General features: G+C 35.3%; 1 protein-coding gene across 1 annotated transcript in view; it reads left to right on the top strand.

Annotated features, from left to right (window-relative positions):
- LOC116523961 (collagen alpha-1(XXIII) chain-like) overlaps window positions 1-6,850 on the top strand; it is a 54,180-nt gene extending 47,330 nt beyond the window's left edge. Inside the window, exons 23-26 of the mRNA XM_032239054.1 lie at window positions 2,161-2,214; window positions 2,939-3,025; window positions 5,405-5,443; window positions 6,621-6,850. Of these exons, the coding sequence (XP_032094945.1) occupies window positions 2,161-2,214; window positions 2,939-3,025; window positions 5,405-5,443; window positions 6,621-6,623 (183 nt within the window). The 3' untranslated portion in view covers window positions 6,624-6,850. The remainder of the gene's footprint in view (window positions 1-2,160; window positions 2,215-2,938; window positions 3,026-5,404; window positions 5,444-6,620) is intronic.
- Window positions 6,851-15,361: the final 8,511 nt, after the last annotated feature.

Below are 15,361 nucleotides of genomic sequence, written 5' to 3'. Positions count from 1 at the left end.
TATGGCATAATCCAGCTGTGGTGGTTATCAGCACGCTGGGTGCCATACCAAAAAAATCTTGGACAGCACTTAGAAAACCTGTACATTGACAAAATTTTCATCTAACAATTACAAAAGGTCATATTGCTTGGATCTGCAACTATACTAACTACGCCAATACATTACAACTTCCTAAATTATTGGGAAGAATTTGATGAGTATGAAGGCCAATGACAGCTAAATTGGCAGCTGTGATTTCACATTGTTATGGATATAATAGCAATAATGGATAGTCCCAAGAATCCCTGGAGGATGATACTGACTCTTGTGGAAGGTGATCACATTCAAACATAGATTGGATCTGGCCAACACCCATTTAATACCCTGTTCTGCTCCAATGGAAGGAAAGTGGATGGTGGTTCAGAAGTCTTGATGGCTCTATTCTGAGCTTCCTTTCTGGCCATGCAACCCAAAATGAAGCTACTATTAAGAGATTAAAAATAATTCCAGAACCCATGTTCTGCCCAATATTTCAACCTTGTTTAATCCTGCTTTGGTTTATCAAGAAATTTGGATTGTGATTACTACATAGGCATTTTAATATGGGCCTACCACTTGTGGAGTTGTAGAAATGTTCATGAAGAATGAGTCACTTATGACTCTCCTATATACTTTTTAATAACATGCAAAAAGGTTAGAGTTTTAATTCTGCTAATTTAGTTCTAATTATCCTCTTCTGCTTTTTGTCCTTTTGTCTCATGTAGCTTTGTTTATAATAAAATATATAAAATTATATATATAATTTTATGCCTCCTTGGGAATTCATTGGGAATATATTATGACAGTGCTAAAAGAAATAGTTTACAACCAATTTCCAATCATTTCTGATTTTCACAGCCTTTCCTACGCACATGATTACCATTATAGTCAGTAAACACTATCGTGTGCCTTAGCTGAATTTTTCACCAATCTGCAAAGCAGATTGTAGAGGAAGGAATTACAAAAGAGCAAGCTGTTTGCTGTTCTATACCCCAAAAGCAATGTGATGATGCCACCAACACCGGGAAGGAGTCAGTCAAAGGAGATTGTCTACAGAAACTGCTTTCTCTCCCCCACCCTCCCTCGTAGTGCATCCACAACTCTAATCACATTGCTGTTGATGTGCATCTTGCTCTCTTGAAATCCCTCTACAATCTCTCCACTTTGTGAGTGGGGATGGGAGGAAGGGTCAAGCAAAACAATTTTTCTACAGAAATTGCTTGCTTTCTCCTTCCCCGTAGAACAAAGAGAATGGAGAGGAAGAAACTATTGCAAGCTGTTTTGGTAGTGCACCCATGGCTCCCAGCCTAGGCTCTGGCACATTTGCTTTGCTTTCAGTGTGTATAAGATAGTAAGCAGGCACTCGAGCACTGCCAAGGCAGGACAGTGTTTAGGAAGCGAACAAAAGTGAAGTGTGAAACTGAGTGGTCTTGTCTCTTTCCAGCCAGAAAGCACAATTAAGGTTACCTAATTTCCCATTTTAGCAACCACTTAGATTAGCAACAACGTTGCTGGTCCCAATTAAAGTTGTTAGGCAAGATATCTGTAGTATTTACAATAAACTTTTTCCTTCAGCTGAATATTTGAAAAAAAAAAGAGCAGTCCTAAAGTAGCTCATTCACTTCTGTTTTATAAATAAAAGACATAAACGGAAAGATAGCAGGATGCCTGGGATTAAGTCTTCCAGGTTTTCTGTTTGCTAGATTACAGTGGCTATCAGTCATAATTTCTGGGTAAATTAAAAACTGAACTCTAAACTACACATTGTTTTGAATCATAGATATCAGCCTTCCTCATATGGCCCCTACCATGTCATAATACAGTGCTCTTGTTTTGTTTATTGAGTTTGAGTTCTGTGCCATCTAGTGGTTTCTTAACAGATTTGGATATTATACACTTCAGAACCCCTATTAAGTGTATAATTCTGTATGACTGTGTTTGTTGTGTATGTGTGCACGTATGCATGTCTCTGTGGGTGTGCAACCTTATGCATACACACATCAACACAAAAAATGTTTATTCTTTCCTCTGAGTGATTCTTGGCTATACTTATTTGAAAGAAAGCAATGTGTTGTCTTTTGCTTTATGATTAATACTATTCTTATGTATTTGACTCTAAATGTTGCCATCCTATTTTTCTAGGGTTTCCCTGGCCTCCGAGGAGAAAAAGGAGAAAAAAGTGAAAGAGGAGAAAAGGTAGTTATCATTTCTAATTCTCTGAATAAGTTCTTATCTTGTTTTCAGTTCTTCAAAAAAGCTATCTCTGCACCTTTCTTCTCCCATATAATCTAAATGGGATTAAGCATAGATAAATAATTTATCATATTATATTCTAACAAGGCAGAATCTATTAGCACAGTATTTTGTACAAATATTACCCTTTACCTTAATGACCAACTCAACATATTAAATTCAAACAATTCACATAATTAAAACCATATGTGGTTGCACATTTTGTACTGGAAAATTTATATTTTTAATACACATATACACATGTTAGTGCTTTTTTATTTTATTCCCATACCTTCATAAAACATCTTGGTTCTAGGAATTTGTCTTACCAAAAACATACAGTATAAAGTTAAATCCTCTTCCTTGATATGTTAATTTTGTATAGGAAAATGTTTAAGAATGAATATAAGTCATAATGTAATTCATAGTTCTGTTAAGCCAACATTTTTATTTTACCACATTGTAAACACTTCATTGCAAGTTATAGATCAAATTTAGGCTTGGCAGAACAGCATCTAAGCTACCTACGGTACCCAGATTTAAATAAAATGTTTTCAGAAGTCATAATCTCCTAGAATTACCAATTCTACTATAAGACTACAGTCAAGAATATGTGTATGCTGATTTTGTGAAATTTTGGGCATTTGGCCATTATTGTTTGTTTATCTTTTTATTTTAATGTCAATAGGGAGAAAGAGGATTGCCGGGCAGAAAAGGAGCAAAGGGACAAAAAGGAGAACCAGGCCCTCCTGGATTAGATCAGCCTTGCCCAGTGGTATGATTTTATTATTGGGGACGGGGAGGGATATTCTTGATGTGTTTGAAAACTTTAGTATAAGAAGCAAACTATTTCAAAACATTTTGGAGAGAGAGGCTGTTTGGAACGAAGTGTCTATGTGAATGCTAATACTTCTGATTATTGGCCTTCCTTCTGCTCCTGTTCCCTCCCTTTAAAACAAAACAAAACAAGGTTAGGTTTGAAAGAAATTGGGCAGCTCCACTAGGTCACAGCACTATCACTAGGCGGCTTCTTCTTGGGAGGTTGACCACTTCAGCTATAAGGTTTCAGTCAACCTCTGAATTTTTCTTCATTTCTGTTCCTTCTTCCTTTCCTATTAACCTTCTCTCCATTTTCAATTAACAGTTCATTTTTAAAGGGGAACCAGGTTTACCAGAACTGGATGGTGTGGAAATGCTCTGTCCTTTGGTACAGTATCTTTCTCTTCCTTCCTCCTCCTGCATGATTTTTTCTGCTTGCATATTCCCATTTTCTCCCTTCCTCCCAGCCTGAGTATATATTTTGTAGCATCTGGTACCACTGAAAGACATAGGATTAAAGGGATAAATGTAGGTTCTCAAGCAACATTTCTCCCAATGCATGCTCTGGAAGCAGCTTGACCCAGCTTCCCTGGCATTCCATACAAAAGCTAGGTATGGTACAGGGTTCAGTTTGAGTCTGTGGTTTCTCCATTTAAAAAAGTACCAAGAAGCAGAAATCTGAATCATAGAATTTAGAAAACTATGCCAAATTAGGAGCCTCACACAGATTCCATACATTCCCAAGATCTAGCCATTGTGTATAATTTTTGCTCCCCACCTTTCTCAAAATCTTCCATTTGGGATTTCTGTACTCCGTCTTAAAAGTCAATGTTTGGCTCAGCATCCTACTACTTTGAGTATAGGAAACAAAATTCTGTAACACAGCCAGTCACAAAGGCAAGTTATTTGTTCTGTGTGAGTGAGTTTAAAATGTTTTAAAAGCAGAATCTGCTAGACCATAAAGAACATCTGAACAAGTTCACTTGTGATTTCACACAGGATGTTGTCAAAGACATTTAATTGACATATTATATGTTGCTGCAGTGATACAAGTATACAGATCTGTGTTTTAGCAATAATATCCAGCCAAATGTTCATAATGTATGGCTATTTTTGTGTTAATATTAAGGGTTCCTTGATTTCTGTGGTAGTTGCTTTTCCTTTCTTCTCTATCTATGCTTTGCCCCTGAGAAAGGAGCTGTCACAACATCTTAATAATTAGTGGGAAATGGAGATGATTCAAAGCACCATGACATTTCTTTTTAAACCTAAAACTGGACCATTTCAAATCATTCTTTTACTTCCTATTTGTTTCATAAGATATTTTTAAATTTTGTTTGATCCCACCATTGTCCCTTTGAACAATACATATCTTACTTAGTTCATTGAATTATTAAGGTTGTATTGGTTGAACTATATAAAACAGCTAATGCTACATGCAGATGCTCAGGATAAACTCTGAAAATCTCAACAAAATTATGGTTTGGGAGGATATGCTTTGTGGGTCGTCTTCTAGTCTCCACCATCTATGAATATCATGGTTGACTTTAGTTGTTCTTTTTTTAAACTTGGGTCTGCTCCGATTCATCAGTCAGATTTTGTAATCAGTGATGCATCAGCTTTAGTGGTTGCCATTAAATTACTCCATCAGATGCTTAGGAGAAAATTGCAAACTCTAAAATCTGATGTCAAATTCCATGAATAGTTTCACATTGTATTTTATTCCAGACTTTTTTTATCTAGATGCCACAAGCTTTATGAAGTACATCTTGTTTGTGCAAAATTGGTTGAGGGGCTTTTGAGCATGTTGTACATAGCTGTTCTAATGTTTATATAGCTAGTGTATCAAGTATGTCCCTCCAATTGATAGTTGTAAACTGAAAACATGGACATGAAGAATAAAAAAAAATGCTAGGACTTTTCTAATCATTGCTCCCACTCTCATTTTAAGGATATAGCCTTTGTAAACTTCTGTCAGAACCTGCTGTGGAGTTAAATTCAATGGTACTTCCTACAGACTGCACAGGTGGATTTAGCTACACTATAGCTTTTCCTACCTCAAAGATTCATGTTATTCCATAAATCAAAAAACCTTGAGAAGATTAATGTGTGGGAGAACCCAGATATTTGATTGTTTTAATGGTTATTAACTAATGGAACATTGTTCCGATATACTGCTTTTTTTTCAAACCGACACATGATTTCTGCATGGGTCTTCACATTAGCTGCTCTTCATAGTAGCTGCTGTAGACTTTCCAGAGTCATCATGAACGAAGTGGCATTTGTTTCTTAGCTGTTTACCAATAATACAAAATGATTCTTCATTTCGTTACAGGGTCCAGATGGATTACCGGTACCAGGATGTTGGCACAAGGTATTATAAATATATTTTACATTTTTCTTGTCCTGAATTTGGATTGTTGTTAAGCAAGAACAACAGCATAGTATATTCAGTTGTAAGCAACTAAATAAGCTGAAGTAAATCTGGATCTTTATGCTTTCATAGCCCGGTTGATTTGCCCTGGGATGACCCATTTGTATTGCGTCCCATGTGTAGAATGGAGAGGCTCTTCATGTGATTATTCTGATTTTCAGAAACCTCTAAGGAGGAGCTATTCATTGGATGGAAGAGTCTCTCCACTGCAGGTGTTTACCTTCCTCATAGAGAAAGTAAGGCTAATACACTCAAGCCTTGAACACAAGTTGAATTTCTCATTTTCATAACAGCTGAACAGGTCTTATGGCTGTGTATTATAATACCAATATAAAAAATGACTAAGTCAGAGACAAGCAAATACTTCCTATGTATGTCAAATTTCAAATCATAGTTAACAATAGCAAATATATGGAATGCATAAAAATCTGGCTTTACTTCAGTTTCAATATGATTTTGCATCTTCCTTTTCAGTTGCTTTTATATTTATTTTTAATGTGCTTTTAACCATTTGTTTTAAGCAAGCCCATGAACTTGGCTCAGGTGACTGGAAGGAGTGTTTCTGGCAGAGAAGCAACAACTTTCCTCTTTAACATAAAAACTTTCTTTACCCACATTTTAATTCACATACATTGATCTTCATAAGTAAAAGAGGCCTTCTAATTGCCTTGAGGTTGAAAAGCACAATTGTTCACTGTCAAAATAACAAGAGCCATTTTGCTACTTTGCATTAGTTTTAGTATCCAGCAGCAAAACACAGATAATAGGATGACTTTCATGAACTCCTTTGTTTCTTTGCTATCTCCCCCAACTCTTATCAAACATATGTAAATGACATATTCTTACTTCTAAAATATACTTTGCAATTTGTCTTTGAAAGAGAAATAGGAAATATGCTTTTCTCTTTATGTCTTCATACATCTGCTGTGAACACTGAAAATACAGATTCTTTATGTTTCAAGGTTTGTCTACGTGTCTCCTAACAGCACTTCAAAAATGCCTTGTTTACTGCTCTTTAAGGACATATTTTTAAAAACTGAATTTTAATGAAACTGTCTGTGACGCAAATGCCTGCCTGCCTGTTTTAAAACATGCATTGCTTTCTTTTGTTTTGCAGTGATTCTACACGCATGGACTATGTAAATAATAGTGAGATAAATGTTTATTTTTATTATTTTTTTATACAAAAAGAGGAAAAAGTCACAAAAACAATGTTTTCAACAGTAATATATTGATCTTTTTAATACTGGATTTGTCATATATGGATTTTTAAAAATATGAACATTCCTGAGAGCCACAAGACAGACCACACACACATACACACATGCAGAAACACAGAAGGAGTCAACATTCTAAAACAGTCAGGAATGGATGTCACTTGCTGCTAATGCTGATGTGTGGATTAACCATACTGAAATACTTGTTTTATTGCATGGAGAAAGAACATCCCTGGACAACCTTTTTAGCTTTCAACTTTCTAACTCTGTTGCACATAGACACAGGCAGAAAAGGGAGAGAAAACGAAAAAGAAAAAAAAGATTCAGCCCTAGAAATTGAACAAACCTTGTGGATGAACGTAGGAAGAATTTCCAATCTGGAAAGGTAACACAACTATAACCACACTTGTTGCTACTTGCTTCAACCTTGAAGAAACTAGTTTCATCCTGGGTCACTCTGATCCGTTTCATGAGCCGTGGCTGCTTCTCCTCCAGAAGAAAGCATCATCTCTGGGAAAAAACCCACTCCACATCTTCAGTCTGTGACTAAAGTTTGAAAGATTCCTCTGCGGAACTTTATTTTAGTGCAGAAATTCAAAAACATGGAACATCTCAACTGTCACATCTTTTTTTATTTTAATGAAATGAAGGATACTCTATAATATTCATCTCAATGTACAGATTTGAAAAATAATAATTTTTGCTTTAAAAACCAAAATCCCATCATGATTGCTCTCTTTTGCAAACTTGGACAAGATACTCATTATGCTGCTTATTCTTCTGGAATCACAGAACTCAATAAATACAAAAAATAGTATTCCTACCAATCCACCAGTGTTTCATCACACCCATTTAATATGAATGTTTCTATTGTAATATATAAGATTATAAGAGCAACGTGAAATAACCTATTGTTAAAGCATTTGTAATTAACCTGGTGATAGAAATGGCTCTTTTTAGAAGGAAAAAAGCTGAGCTCCACATTTTATGCAAATTATATTGCCCCAAAAGCCAAATATCTCTATATACAACATTGTATTATTTCAGTCTTGAGACTGCATCTATGTAATTGTGCACATGGATGATGACATTGTTCAATATGAGATCCATTCTCATATAATTCAGTTACTCATTCAAAAAAAATTCACCTTGTTCACAATGGTCTGGAGATTCTGCTTATAACAAGCAGAGATTTCTAGTTTCCCACAGTCTAATATCATTGGAAGAAAGTAGTGTTCTTGCTTAGGAGAACATCTACATGGTCAGTGTTCTCTCTATCAGACAAAGCATTAGCCAGCACTGTTCTTTGACTGGCAGCCTGCAAAACGGTCATCTTACTTTTACAAAGGGAGCAGGGATTTTTGGCATTTGACCTTTCTGTATCCTCAAGACCCAGAGGGCACCTTAAGCTTTTGGAGAAATAGCAAGTGTTGCCTCTTCCTTTCACCAGAATTAGCCCATTAAACCAGAATTTCAAATAAAATATTGAATAGTTATATCAGTAGTCTTTCACAGACAGTAACTCTCCCTTTCATAAAAAAACTTCTGGGATCCAACCAAATAATGTAACCTGGCATAGGTTTCAAATTACAAGTTTTGATTATTCAATATTTTATTCATAGTATAAATGCTGAAGAGCCAACAATCTTAAAAGATGCTTGTTTTCCAAGGTCACTTTAACACAAAGTTTCATAAACTCCAAAATGAATTTGAGGAATAATTACATATTTTTTGCCTAGAAAGATTAGAATATTGTTTGAAATCCTCAAGCACCAGCAAAAATCAGTTTAATTACAATGCTACAATTAGCATTCACATGATATAGAAATGAAGAGGCATCATAATGTATGGTTTTAACCATACTTAGAAAGCATGTACTTCCCTTTTCATTTTATCTTAGTACTAATTGGTTTTATACTAATTCTCAGCTTTAGCCCACATTCCCAAAAATAAATTTAAGGATGTTCAAAAATACTGGTTGGCATTACTGATTCAAATTTATTTCAGTAAGGATGACGCAATGGCTCCCCATTTGTATAGACAGGGCCCTATTCTTTGAATCTTTGGCAGGAATGTCTGTTCTTTCTGTTGTAAATGTTTTTAAAGTACTCTAGACAAACTTCAATCAATACTTTACTGTACAAGTCTTCACGGGAGAAGATGCATAAGTTTTTTAAAATTTGAGATTAAAATTAACATTGCTTCACTGTGTTAATTCATTTGATTGTCAAAGTTTATGGGTTTTTTGAGGCCTTCAGTTTTAGTTTTGTATAGCATTAAACATCAGTTTAATTAAATGAAGATATAACTGAATTAAGAAAGAGAAGTTAAATATTATGACTTCCTAGTCTTTCTCTTCCTCTCTTACCATGTGGCAAGATATTTCATTCATTCTTATTTTAATACTGTATATCTGCTATCCTTCTTAACAAAAATAGAGCACATAATAATCTAGGGAAAGTACACAGAAGGTATGAGGGAATTAACTTCAGGCCCATGTTTTCAGCATAGAACTAGGGAATTGTCAAGATGGGGATATCATTCATTAATTGTAATTTTCCAACTCTCAGAAAAATATGTCGTTAAAAACTCAATGCCTCTTTGATATTTTCCCAGTTAAAAGAAATCTTTTCTTTCTATACCAATGTCAGGATTTGGAAAAAAAATGTATTTATTTTAAATAATCTTAAATAGTACTGGTTGAGAGGTCCTGAGGCTTATTCTAGCCAAGAACTCCAACTAGGATAAGCGGGAAGAAACTGGCAGTTGCAGACTAATTTGACAGAAAACAAAGCCACTTCTCACATGTCCTTGAACAACACACCCTACTTATTGCTATTAGAAAGTTCTGGTACAAAAAAACTTTGCCAGATGGCCCTCCCTCAACATTTATGGTATGAAAGTCCATAGTGTCCTATATCTTCCAGAATATTTTCTCACAGATTCATATCTTGCACCTATTACATAGAAATTGTAGTAATATGTTAATAATTTAACAAAATGTATCACAGTATCAGTTTTAAATTTCATCCTAAGCAAAAGATTTATGAAAGAAAATATGTGGATTATTATTATTTTTTGCTGGATAATTCTGAAATTAGTTTAATTTCATTGTAGCTAGTGAGATTCTTTGCATATTCTTTTCAAAATATTTATTCGTGTCACATTTTGTGGTATGGATAATTGTGGGGAAACTAAAGTGCTGAAAATAATAAAACGTTAGCAGGCATTTTTCTCCTAGAATACTCTCATTTCAGTTAATGAGATTAGTTTTTGGTTTAGCATTTAATATTTTTTAAGGAAATTGCATCAGAGTAAAGATACAAAAAAAACAAAGTAAAGAAGACTACCAATAAAGCACAAGCAAAAATGTTATGGAAAAAATGATTCTTTGGATATTCTTTTAAAAATATTTATCAGGATGAGTGTCTGGCTTGGGGAATCAAAATGATTAAAATAATGAATATACAAGAGACATATAAAAAGGGATTTTGATTGGTTCATTGTGACTATCATCTTGACATTTTTTAGCTCCTTCCTGAGTACACATTTATTTAGCAGTACTATATGTTTTATTGCAGATAATTATGGAAGTGAAATGATCTTTAGTCTTGAAAATAATAAGATGAATAGAAATCCTATCTATTCTATGTAAGGATAGTTAAGTTGGCAAATCACCACTAGATGTTGGCAGAATTGAAGATGATGAACAAGTAGCATTATCTTGGAGAATAAGAAATGTTAACTAACACCCAGACAAAATATTTATCGTTTGTAATCTTTGAACGTATCAGCTTAATCCAACTATCCTTTATATAATATACACATTATAGTGTAGTAACTCTCATCTAAAAATGATATTGAATTAGTCACTCAAAAGTCTTCAATTTTAATGTCCTGTGGAGTTATTAATATTGTAATAGAATAATTATATACTTATTCATTATTATCTTCTGGTAGTACAGAACACACTCAGTAACTGACATTTATTGACTAAATTAATTTGGAATGGTATGCAGCTATATAAATAAAAACTTACCCACATATAACTCTTGATCTTTCTTTACTACACAAGTGAGTTGTAAAACATATACAGATGGAAGTCCTTGACTTGCAACCAGTCAAAGTTATGATGGATCTGAAAACAGGACTTACAACCCAGGTTTGAAGGTCCAATGTCCCTCCCCCATGCTGCATGCTGGACGCTTAGCAGCTGGCTTATATTTCAAGCTATGTGGTTATATGACTGTAATTTATTATGTTTTTGCCAGAAATTGGTATTTATTTCCAATTTTCAACAAAAACACCTTAAAGTGAACAATATAATTAACAACCGTCACAAAAAAATTATAAAATTTGGTCAAGTTATGTGGTGATCTGCTTTATGACCTTTACGACCAAAATTGTGGGCTCTGTTACTACGTCAAGCTTGACTGTACTGTAGCTCTGAATGAATTAAGTATATTATCTATTCATAACTAGTGCAAATGAATCCCCAATGAAGCCTTATTATTGAAGAAATAGAATTGGTGAAGCATAATATATATCATTGAGATTCTACACTGAAGAGTCTACTGACTTGATAGCATTTAATTTGGGTTCTATCATGTCTATTTTCTCAATACAGTATTAAGCCATGATTAGCTTTAACCCAAAATGATGTGTTAAAAATCTTTTGAACCAATTCTAAATTTGATCTAAACTTCAACTACAGTACTTATTAATAAATGTAGGACTAACATGGAGAGGGAATGTTTCACAATCAATTTATTCGTGATGTTTTGCAAGCCTTTTGCATTTATTCCACACGTACATTGTTGCAATTACAAAAATAATTGTTCTGCCTTTTGTCCCTTTTATAGTTCAGCTGAAGTTAGATTTAAATCCCACTTATTTGCCCTTTAGATTTCTAAGGAAACCTCAATATAAAATGATAGCTTAGCCCGGCAGGTGTGAGAATTTACTGGTGTTATTAACTCATCAGCACTATGCACTGCCTAAAAGCAGAGGCTGTTGGACTATAACTTCTGTCTACAGCATCCATAACTAGCTAAAACTAATAGGAATTAAGACCGACTTGGTGAATCAGGTCTTGTCCTGGCATGCAGATCCAACAAGAGTTACTTGAATCACCTGAGGATCTGGTGACTCTCTTGAAAATAAGAAGGGTGAATGGATGGATAGATGGATAGCATCTGTTACTTGTTACTGAATCATGCTCTTCCAGATGCCATTGTCTATTCCTCTCTGTTGGCTGACCCAGATTTTCAGGTAGTAACAGTCAGAGGACTGGCTTCTAGTACAGATTTGAGAATGTGTTGGCTATATCTAACTCATTACCAGCAATGCATGCAAGGGAAGTTACCTCTGTCCTCCTCCACCACATTCTCCAAATATAATCTGGAGTGTCTCTTTCCTTCACTTCCTAAATCTCTCAAGTAGATTTGAGAATTGCAGGAAGATAAATTCGGTCATGGCTGGTGGATACAATATCTAAACTGTGTCAGGGTAAGATGCATTAATTCAAACTTCCTTCATTTCAGCTTAACCTGAATAGGTATAATATAAACGTGGTATCTAATTGTTTAAACTGACCATCTACATTTTATTGTCGTGCATAATCTCAAGACATTAAATAAATTAGACACAGATACAAGGCAAACATAACTGTGAATGTAGTTCATGTTTATATTGGAAACCCTCTTCTGAGATTCAATCAAATGTAAAGCTTTGTTTCAAAACAAAGAGGGTAATATTTTATACAACAGTCAAATCTCACTGTTACTGATTTCCTTGTATAATTTCTAATGTGTACATGCCAAAAGAAGCAGTATATTTAGCTGTAATATAGGGGAACAATAAATGAAGGCATTAATACAGTAATACTCGTTAATAATTAATTGTACTGCTTGTTTTGTAAATTTTACAACAATCACTGCATTATCTGGCAGTGTATCCATTGTTTTGTTTTAATCTGTAGTAAGAGTTGATACTTGAACAGTTTTAAAATAAACTGCTTCTTGAACCGATTGTTTTCTATGATTATTCTATTCTGCAGCATTTGTAACTATGATTATATCTCAAGCAAATATTTCAAGTAAAAATAAGTGTTACATTAATTTTTTCAATCCAAAATGAGTATTATATTAACCAGGCCTGTATTTCTGAAATAGTTACTTGAAGATTATTTCATTTACAAACATTAGATAATAATAATCTTATATAGTAATAATTAAGGTTATCCAGCCAAACAGCACCAACGATTCTCCAAGGAGAACGATAGGGACAGGAGGCTTGGATTATCTTTGAGGTTTGCATTTAACCAAAAACTCTTTCAGTACAGCAGAGCACAATTTAAGGGGCATATTATCCAATGCTATACAGATTGTTAGAGGGGAGGGAATAAGAAAGATGGGGCAAGTGGGGGAGGGGGAGTACCTAAAGCAGGGACAGCACATTCATTGCTTACAGATAACAACAGCATTTAGATTTAAATACTGCTTCACAGCACTCTACATGGTTTACAGCAGTGATGGCGAACCTATGACACGCGTGTCAGTGCTGACACGCGTAGCCATTTGGGGTGACACGCACAGGATTTCATGCGATTCATCCTCGGCTCCTGCACGGCCGCCGAGGATGAAAGAATCTGTGCTGGAGGAACGGGGGGGGGGCGGGACGTGTGATCTCCCCCGCCCACACTCACTTACTGTATCGCCGCCACCCCTTTCTGAGCACAGGGGCTGCTGGTAAGGTGTGCGTGCCGTGCGCACACACGTCATCAGCGTGGCGAGGGAGGACCCGCAGGAGAGGAGCGCGGGAACAGTGCGCGCCTCTCTCCAGTCAGGCCGGCACAGAGAGTCTACTCCTGGGACTGTCGGTTACGACCGCACCACAGCAGGGAAGTAGTTTAAACTATAAATTGCGCAAAATTATGTTTTTGTCGAAGTGACACACAACGCGAGTTATGCTCGATTTTTTGCCGATTTTTGACACACCACGCCAAAAAGGTTGCCCATCACTGGTTTACAGAGTCCGTATATTGCCCCCCCCAACGAACTGGGTCCTCATTTTACTGACCTCAAAAGGATGGAATGCTGAGTCATCAGGATTGAAGGAATCGAACTCTTGGCAATGTGAGCCAGAATCCTACACTAGGATTCTTTTTTTTAAGTTTTTTTTTATTAAACACACATTAAAACATTGGACACAGTGTAACCGTCCTGGCAATGTCTTTGTCATACATACTAGAATATAAATAGCAGTAGACTTATATACCGCTTCATAGGCCTTTCAGGCCTCTCTAAAGTTAAATATTATAACCACCGTGCTTATTTACAATTGGTCTATTATTTACAAATATAAAGATATCATTTTTCTATCCATGTTGTTTTGCTCGTCATACATTTTCAGTGTTATGATTTCATACATAATTCTAATCTCCATTGTATAAATCTTAGTCATTGCTTATTTTGGATATTTCCTTTTTTGTTCCAACTATTGATAAAATTTATCCCAGATCTTATAATATTCTGATTTGTCTTTTTTCTTCAATTCCCATGTCAATTTATCCATTTCAGCACAAATCAGAATTTTCCTAATTGCTTTCTCTTCTTGTGGAATTTCTGTTTTTCCAGTTTTAGGCAAAGACCATTCTTGCTGCCGCAATATGTATTATTAAGTAATTCTCCCGTTGTTATGTTTATCATTTATGATTCCCAAGAAATAGTTCTGGTTTGAATTCTATTTCCTCTTTGATTATCTCTTATCAGCCACCTTTGAATTTTCCGTCAATATTCTTTTGTTTTTTGGCATATGGTAGTACATGCCTGATTCATAATCACATTTCCAACAATTTGGCGCTAAATTTCTTAACATTTTGGCTATTCTCGCAGGTGGGAGATGCCACCTATAAAACATTTTACGTAAGTTTTCTTTATTGGGTATTGCCAATGTTATTTTCCTATTCCTTTCCCATAGCTCTTGCCATTTTTCCAGATTTATATTATAGCTAAAGTTTATCGCCCTTGCTACCATTGTTTCCTTAACCTGATCTTCTTCCATCTTATATTCCAATAAAAATTTGTAAATCTTCTTTATCAATTTATCATTTGTCCCCCAAAGGATATTATCTATTGCCATCAACTCTCTATTATTGTCCCACTCTTTCATATCTTTCGAGTAAGCTACACTAGGATTCTAATCTCAGGATCATGTTACAGGCCTAAGGCCTCTGCTGCTGTCAAGATTTAATAATCTGAATCTATCATTGGCACTGCATGTGTATAACAGAACTTTGCAGTCTTGGTCTCTCCCCTGAATATTTGGTCAATTAACCCTGGAAAAGGCCAAATCAATAGTAAGAGAGAGTATCAGGGGCATTGATTGTTAAAATGACATCACCAGTACTGCTGAATTCTATCGCCAAATGTTAAACATGAGCGGGGTAACTAGACAATCTAAACTATTATGTCTAGGTTGTTTCCACATCTCGCTTTGTTGCCCTCTCATTAACTCTACTGGCGGGAAGATTTCATAGGACTCCTTATTTACAGAGAGTTTGCTTTTGTACATCCAGGGCAACAGAACTTTTACTCATCTTCTCATATGGTGCCTAAGGTGTACTCTGATCACCCCAGTC

The sequence above is a fragment of the Thamnophis elegans genome, chromosome 2 (genome assembly GCF_009769535.1).
Source record: "Thamnophis elegans isolate rThaEle1 chromosome 2, rThaEle1.pri, whole genome shotgun sequence".
NCBI lineage: Eukaryota > Metazoa > Chordata > Lepidosauria > Squamata > Colubridae > Thamnophis > Thamnophis elegans.
The sequence above is the reverse complement of the archived record's forward strand: the minus strand, read 5'-3'. Positions and strand labels throughout refer to the sequence as shown.